At 36.9% G+C, this 8,536-nt stretch overlaps 1 protein-coding gene across 1 annotated transcript in view; it reads right to left on the bottom strand.

Moving 5' to 3' along the window:
- Window positions 1–1,431: 1,431 nt before the first annotated feature.
- Window positions 1,432–8,536, bottom strand: part of LOC111865168 (endoplasmic reticulum chaperone BiP) — an 11,654-nt gene continuing 4,549 nt past the window's right edge. Inside the window, exons 3-10 of the mRNA XM_023852958.2 lie at window positions 7,943–8,174; window positions 7,603–7,737; window positions 6,923–7,159; window positions 6,051–6,317; window positions 4,702–5,097; window positions 3,457–3,594; window positions 2,651–2,875; window positions 1,432–2,440 (exon numbers count right to left, since the gene is read on the bottom strand). Coding sequence (XP_023708726.1) covers window positions 2,225–2,440; window positions 2,651–2,875; window positions 3,457–3,594; window positions 4,702–5,097; window positions 6,051–6,317; window positions 6,923–7,159; window positions 7,603–7,737; window positions 7,943–8,174 — 1,846 coding nt within the window. The 3' untranslated portion in view covers window positions 1,432–2,224. The remainder of the gene's footprint in view (window positions 2,441–2,650; window positions 2,876–3,456; window positions 3,595–4,701; window positions 5,098–6,050; window positions 6,318–6,922; window positions 7,160–7,602; window positions 7,738–7,942; window positions 8,175–8,536) is intronic.

The following is an 8,536-nucleotide window of genomic DNA, read 5'->3' as shown; positions in this document are numbered from 1 at the left end:
TACATGCATCTATTTTGTATCAGTTGTAAATAAATAGTTGCCACTATTAAAGTTCCAACCCTCATACATACTTTATTGCTCACAGAGCATTAAGATTATCTGTTCCAACCATGTTTTCTACAGCTTTTTGTATGTACCAAACAATGTAAAACTAAATTCTGTCCAGACCTGCAGCCACCCATTTTTTGCACTGGCCCCTTCAATTATGATTACTTTTGTTTCATTTATATAGACCTAATGATACCTGAACTTTCTGACAAATTATTTCATATGCCTTGTTTATGAATATACTAACTACAATAACACATCGTCTTATCAGTAACAGTCTTATGTCAGCGAGTGCAAGCCGAGAAATCACTCTATTTTGGGTTATCACAGCAATGAGCTGTCAAGTGTTAACACATTGAAATAATTTCTTCGCTAGTATGTTTGATATCCTTACTTCCTGAGCATAAAATTATTTTAATAAAGCAATGTGTAGAATCAATTACAGATGTTCTCTTTCCTTACATTTCAATAAGCAACGATGCAATAACCATAAATTGTTTTTGAATAGTGACTATGTTAGTTTAAACATGGATGAATCACATCACCTTTATTTAAACATATCTGCAAATTTTATTATTTCTTGAAGAGTTCTATCTTCCAGAATATAACACTGAGTAGTCTTGTGAAAGTCAAGCAAACACTGCATTACATCCCAAGATAGAATGTTTCATAGCTATGACTGTGCAAATCTCAAATCTAACATATTTACTCTTACTAATAAACAGTCTGTTCTAATCAGGAATTACTTTCTTTAGAATTGGACAGCCTGAAGAGAAAGCCCGTCCAGCATTAATATTTTCAATTTAAAGGTTATTCCAATTGTACATTCTCTAGTATTACTACATTAAAACATCTAATCTTTTGTATCTTCTCAATATATATTTCAAATCATTGCACCTCATGTATGGAAGCCTGCACTACTTGAAATAATTTTTATACACCTAAAAGAACGAACATATCCAAATCTAAGATTATTAAAAAATTGTGCTGAGAGATCAAGTTGTTGCAAGCTATAATTCTCTTATTGGGAGTCCATATGAGTCATTGTACATGTTCTGTAAGGTTACCACTCAATATCTTCCATTTAAAATCTGAAAACTCATCTCCCAGATTAATAAGGCTATGCCATCACTAGGGTGGTTTGTTGCTGACCTCTCACTGTGGGGATGCAGATTCAATTCCAAGGTAGTCCATGCAGGATTTATGGTGAAAAATATTGCACTGGAGCACATTTAACTCAGAACACTAAGGTTTCCTCTTCCCACCAATGCTCCATACTCACCTGGTACAACAGGCCCACTTCAGGCCACAGTACAGGAACTCAGTCCCGTCCCGTCCCATCCCACCCCTGCAACTAACTAGGATGAATAAAAAATAATTCACTATTCTGGAAAATGAATATTTATTTCAACAACATACATTCACACATACAATCTGTACAACTACTCAGTCATTCTTGTGGCAAATATATATCAGACTATCGAATAAAACAAATTAATGCCACAGTTCACTGAAAAAGAATAAATAAGCATTAACAATCGAAAGAAATTCAGAAACAGTCTGGAAGTATTACAAATACAGTATGGTAGATTTTTTCTAGTCTAAGGATATTACATTCAATCAAAAATATGGACAAATTATCCTTGGATACTAATCCCTGGAAACATTTTATGCCCATGTACAGAATACTAATTGTAGAGGAATTCTTTACAATTCTGAATGTATCTGAAAAATGCTTTCCAGCAACAATGGTAATTAACTCACATCTCAACAATATCCAAGGATCATACTGCCAAAGTTCTGATTCCCTGAACAAACATATACACAAAACAAGCTATAATTACCCAATTCCCAACATGGCATTAGTTAAGCTAACCGTACTAGCTTCTCAGAGTACTGTTGGAAGAAAATTTGCTGAAACACAAATGAAGACCATACAAATTTCCTCCTTTCCAAAATTACTGAACTGCTTCTCTAAGAAGTACATTTATGCAAGCAAGCACTTCAAACTTTGTTTTATAACACATAATATTGAATGGAATTTTAAAGCCCTATCCATAGGCAGGGTTCTCTTCTGTACCCAGCTAAGGGTGTTGAGGCATCAACTTTGCACAGCCTCTTGTGAAGTTCACTGTACATCACAACTGTTTTTTTTTTCAGTCTACTTTTACAACTCTCAAAGCTCATCCCTGAGATCATCATCATCTGCATTACTCGGGGGAGGTGCTCCACCTGCACCCTGGTAGAGTTTGGCAATGATAGGTTGAACAATATCCTCCAGTTCTTTTTTCTGTGTTTTGTAATCTTCCGTATCCACATCCTGGTTCTCTTCCAGCCACTTTATTTTCTCATCAATAGCTTCTTCCATCTTTGTTTTGTCAGAATCACTAACCTGTGGAACAAGTTTATCATAAATATTATGAACGATCACAAAGCAGAGTACATAAATATAAACATAATTCCAAGGATCCTAGAAATGTTCAACACAAAAACGAAGAAAACGAAACATTTCACCACACTGTTACTTAATAAAAAATTTTACTTTTTCTCAGTTCACCTAAATATCAACCTTAAAGATTATAAGACATCCACTACATCTAACCTTTGCGCCGAGCTTTTCTTTGTCTGCCAGCTGATTCTTAAGGGAATAAGCATACGATTCCAGTTCATTACGGGCTTCAACACGTTCCTTTAGCTTCTTGTCATCATCGGCAAACTTCTCGGCATCCTTGATCATTCGTTCAATGTCATCAGGAGTAAGGCGATTCTGGTCATTGGTAATGACAATTTTCTCCCTGTTACCTGTGCCTTTATCCTCAGCAGAAACCTGTACAATTTGATGACTATTATTACTTTCAAATCAAAAATACAGAGATGAAACTTCTACTTATAACAGCAGACTGTAAAACCCAAATTCACTTAAACATCAAATTGCCTACACAAAACTTTCTTACATATTCTACTTTGTGCTATACCATTCTTTCGATCCTTCCAACACAATGAAGAAATTAAAACTTATGGTTAGCAATGCCACAGACACTTAATTTTAAAACAGTTGTTAACTTTGTGAGTTTTAGTTCAGTGTGAAGAACATCTACTGCTGCTGTTCATCCGTATATGTGGAAACCCCATTGTAAATGAATTCTTGTTAAACTCGATACTAGTAGCTGCTATGAAAATTTGATGGAAGTTTGGCCAATTTAGAAAACAACTCTGGATGAAAAACCAGATTTTTTAATCTAAATAATTTATTATATATTATAATTTTATATACACAGTTATGTTTACAATGAGATGCACATACTTCCAAAGCATTAGCAGATCTAAACTTTTTTATCTAAACAGTATTTATTGAAACTAACATAACGATGTAGTAAGGCTTCATTATGTCCTGCTATTATGAGTTACCTGTAGAATACCATTGGCATCAATTTCAAACGTGACTTCAATCTGGGGCACACCTCGGGGTGCTGGAGGGATTCCTGTCAAGTCAAATTTTCCAAGCAAGTGGTTATCCTTTGTCATGGGTCGCTCACCTTCATAAACCTATAAATGATATAAGACAAAAATATTCAAAGGAATATTTTACAAAGGAAATACCCATTTTGAAAATTGAAATTTTACCCCACATTAAACCTAACACCAATATTACAATTCAGTGTATATTACAAGGTGGTTCAAATATGACTGGGACTGATTTGTGTGTAAACAAGCTGCACTGTGCAGCAGCTGTGCGACCCTAAGAGAGTGACGCCACAACCTCCATCCTCCCTCCTGTTCGGGTTAGAACCTGTTCTGTCCTGTCTGGGAGTTGCTAGAGTGATGAGCGAACAGAAGGTACTGTGGAGCGTGGAACAACGAATTGTGATCAAATTCCTCGGAGAAAACGTCCCGTCCGCTGAAATCCACCACAGAATCCAACAACAGTATGGGGAAGAGTCTCTCACGGACCCGTGTGGTTGAGTGGTGTAAGTGCTTCAGAGGGCAGAGCGCGTGTGGAGAATGAACCGCATGATTGTCAGCCGTGAACATCCGTCACTGAGATAAAACACTGATCGTGCAGACGCTTATTCATGAGAATAGGCACATCACTATGAAGAAACTTGGAGCAATGCTGTCCATCAGTGTTGGTAGTGTAGAAGACATCGTGAAATACCACCTGCACTATCGCAAGGTGAATGCACGGTGGGTCAATTATGGTTTAAAAAAAATCAGTCCTGGTCATATTTGAACCACCTTGTATATATTATTAAGAAACAAAAAACTCTTTCCATGGAGAAGTCCCTGAATGGCTAAGTCACTCAGCTGGTAAAGAAATTCCTCACCTATGATGGATCTTGAAGGTTCATTATCATGTTCAAAGTAACTTGTCAGTGTACCCTACACTGAAGTGAACTACATAACTTGAACCCATTTCTCTAGGATACATTTTATACCATCTCACCTACATCTAGCCTTCAAAGTGACCTCTCTCTAGGCAGTCCAACTAAAATTACATACACAATTCTCATCTCCTCCAAGTGCAAAGGGTACTAAGTGCCCAATCTACCATACTTCATCTGACAAGTCTAATGATAAAAATGGCAATTATCATAGTGACCTGAATCAGAAATTATCCTCTAAAAACAACAGAGAAAAAGAACAGATTCCTACCTGAATTGTAACAGTATGTTGGTTATCGGAAGCTGTTGAAAAGATCTGAGATTTCTTTGTTGGAATAACGGTATTTCGAGGAATGAGCTTTGTCATCACACCACCCACAGTTTCAATACCCATTGTCAAAGGATTAACATCCAGCAAGACAATGGCATCTGTATCCTGCTCTCCAGAGAGAACACCAGCCTGGACAGCTGCTCCATAAGCAACGGCTTCATCAGGGTTTATACCTCTTGATGGTTCCTTTCCACCAAAGAATTCCTTGACAAGCTGCTGCACCTTAGGGATACGTGTGCTGCCACCAACAAGCACAATTTCATCTACATCCTTCTTATTCATGTCGGCGTCATCCAACACTTTCTGGACTGGCTTCATTGTTGAACGGAACAAGTCCTGCAATGGAACAATGTACATGACAAAATGTCTATAAAGCATCTGTAAACTTGAATCATAACATTCTAATTAGAAATAAATAAGAAACTATTTTTCTTCATGGCATGGAAAAGAGTATTATAAATATACGAACTCTTTTTTAATCACTTTTGAATTCACCGAGTATCGTGAAATCTTCCTTCCAGATATCAGTAGAGGCACTCCTCAATTTCAATCAATTAATGGCATAATTCATTCACATTCAACTATTCTGTGTAATGCACTAAACTAGGTTGGGGTGGAAATGTTCTTCAGCCTCTTCACAATCCTGAACTGTTGTGATTTGACTTCTATGTTAAAACTGGAATGGATACTCTTGTATCATATCATTAACCCCTGAAGTATAACGATCAGATGCAGACATAATGTGCATGGTGTACTTATAAAGAAACACCCTTTATTATATTATATTATATTTACTCATTACATTTTCATTTATCTAATGGTTATAATCTTATACTCCATCCCTTTGTGGTGCTGAAAGAGCACTTCAAAAGCAAGATATTTAAGTCAGATAGTATAGTGAAATATGCAGTCCAGTGGTGGTACTGACATCAAGCAAAATCACAGAACCCCCAAAATGCTAAAATAAGCAAGTTCTTAAGTTAAAACATTAAGAAACTGCCTATATCATATTTCTGTGTTCACTGTGAAAAAAGAGGGTAGAACTTGTAAGATACTACAGCCAAACTCATGGGTTAGTGAAGTAGCCCTGAAGTCTGACTTGACCACATCACACTGGCAATTCAAATTTGTAATTCAATTTGTGACAGTTAAAACACGAAACAAGGGGTTAAGTAGTTTTCAGTTAATCTGGATCGTATTATCAGGTTTTAATGCTGCACAGTTGTTCTACAAATACCACATTTTTCATGACTAGGTGTCCACTCATGGTTTTAAGGTCATCTACTCACCATATTCAATTCCTCAAATTTGGCCCTGGTCAGAGTTTCTGAAAAGTCATCTCCCTCAAAGAAGCTCTCGATTTCAATGCGAACTTGATGACTCGCAGACAATGCTCGCTTTGCCTTCTCTACTTCACGACGCAATTTCTGAACAGCACGGTTGTCCTTACGAATATCTTTGCCCTTCTTTTTCTTGTACAACTTTATGAAATGATCCATCACACGCTGATCAAAGTCTTCACCACCGAGATGTGTATCACCATTTGTAGACACCACCTGGAATAATACAATACTATGAAGTATGTGTACCATGTCCAATTTGCTGTCTAATGCAGCCATCATTCAACACTATACAGTCCAGGATTTACTTTACTATAACAAAATGTTTCATCCCAAGTAAACCTCAGAGCATTTATATCAGCACTATTCATACATTTCTCCAACAATGCTCCAACATATTAATGCAGCATTAAAGTAAAGTAAAGGTATCCCATTAACAGGCTGTGGAGGCCCATAGGGTTGAGAGATGCTGAGGTTCCCACATTTTCTAGACTATTGGCTCATAGATGGCAACAAGGTTGTCAGCCTTACGTGCCAGCCACCCTTTACCCCTAAGAATATTACAAGAATATTCCTAGTAATCATTTCTGTTAGAGGCTGAGTTGACCCCAGGGCCATAGTGCGGCTGGAAGGATTAGTTCAATTGAAAAATCCAATGACCTCATCGGGACTTGAACCTGCAACTTTCTGGCTTGTAGCATAGTATTTCAACTACACTACTGAATGCATTAATTAAGCATATGTAATATATTTTTTTTAAGTAGAAATAAATTGATGCAACAGTTATCCTGCTATCTGAAATATTAATGCAGGTAACTAACCTCAAATACACCATTATCTATGGTAAGAAGAGAGACGTCAAATGTGCCACCACCCAAATCAAACACCAGAACATTCTTTTCGCCTTCCCTCTTGTCCAAACCATAAGCAATGGCTGCAGCAGTCGGTTCATTAATAATTCTCATTACTACAAGTCCAGAGATTGTACCAGCATCCTTTGTTGCTTGTCGCTGAGCATCATTAAAATAAGCAGGTACAGTTACCACAGCATGAGTGACCTGAGAACACACAAATCGCTCAACTTCAGAACATACTAATCACAATCAGAATGTTCAATTTCCAAACCCTCAACCTCACAATACAAGAATTCAAATCTATAATGCCCCAATTATACTAACATATGTAACGAGAATATTATCGGATGGAATGTCAAGGGACATACAGTATGATGCAACCTCTTAATCCATGGGGGGGGGAGAAGGTATCCCTCTATCAGGCAGTGAAGGCCCATAGGGTTGAGAGATGTTGAGGTTCCCACACATTTTCTAGACAACCGGCTCATAGATGGCGATAAGGCTGTCAGCTTCATGCGCCGTCCACCCTTTACCCACAGGAAGATTCCTGGTACTCATTTCTATTAGAGGCTGAGTTGACCCCATGGCCATAGTGCAGCTTGAAGAATTAGGTAAAATATATCTTCCAACATCTATTCCAGTATTACCTTCTTTCCCAAATAGGCTTCTGCTGTCTCCTTCATTTTACCCAGAACCATGGCAGATATTTCCTCTGGGGCAAACAGTTTTTCTCCTTGAGATGTGGAAACTTCAATGTGAGGCTTACTATTCTTTTCTTTCACCTGAAAAATGGTAATGATGATACAAATAGCAACAGTGTCTTTGAAGTACCTGTACATTTTACTAGTAAAACAAATTTAATGTTTTCGCACTACATAATTCTTGGCTTTTCATTCACTATAAAAAATAGACAAGAATCATGTTAAAACTGACAGCTGTTATTCAATGCCACAATAATTTAAAATTCTGCAATTATCCTTAAAATACCTTGAAAGGGAAAAATTTAATGTCATGCTGAACTGTGGCATCCGACCAGTCTCTCCCTATAAGACGTTTAGCATCAAATACTGTGTTTTCTGGATTTGCTGTAAGTTGGTTTTTGGCAGCATCTCCAATCAACCTTTCACCATCAGGTGTGAAAGCCACATACGAAGGAGTAATTCGATTTCCTTGATCATTTGCAATAATTTCCACACGTCCATTTTTATATACACCAACACTGCAAATAAAAAAATATTTGAATCTTGGTTTTCAAACACACAAGTACTGTAAAACCATAATTGTAAGTAACATGAAGTGATGATTACATTTAAAGGTGGAAATGTTTGGGATTTGCTGCATGGGTTGAAATGAAAATGTATATTACATGTTGATATTCATAACTTCTTAACATTTTAATAATAGTGTAGAATTATAAACCTGTTCCACACTCACATGAATCCAGTGGTTTAATTGTGTATATGCTTCTATCTAGAATCACCTACATTTTAAAAACATCTATTTACCACTTCACACGTTATTCTACTTTCAGAATCATTGAGAGAAGAAATTATGTGCAGAATATATTGAGGGGGGGGGGGG

The sequence above is a fragment of the Cryptotermes secundus genome, unplaced genomic scaffold, assembly GCF_002891405.2.
Source record: "Cryptotermes secundus unplaced genomic scaffold, Csec_1.0 scaffold178, whole genome shotgun sequence".
Taxonomy (NCBI): Eukaryota; Metazoa; Arthropoda; class Insecta; order Blattodea; family Kalotermitidae; genus Cryptotermes; species Cryptotermes secundus.
Note: the sequence above shows the minus strand (reverse complement) of the source record. Positions and strands in the feature narration are given on the sequence as shown.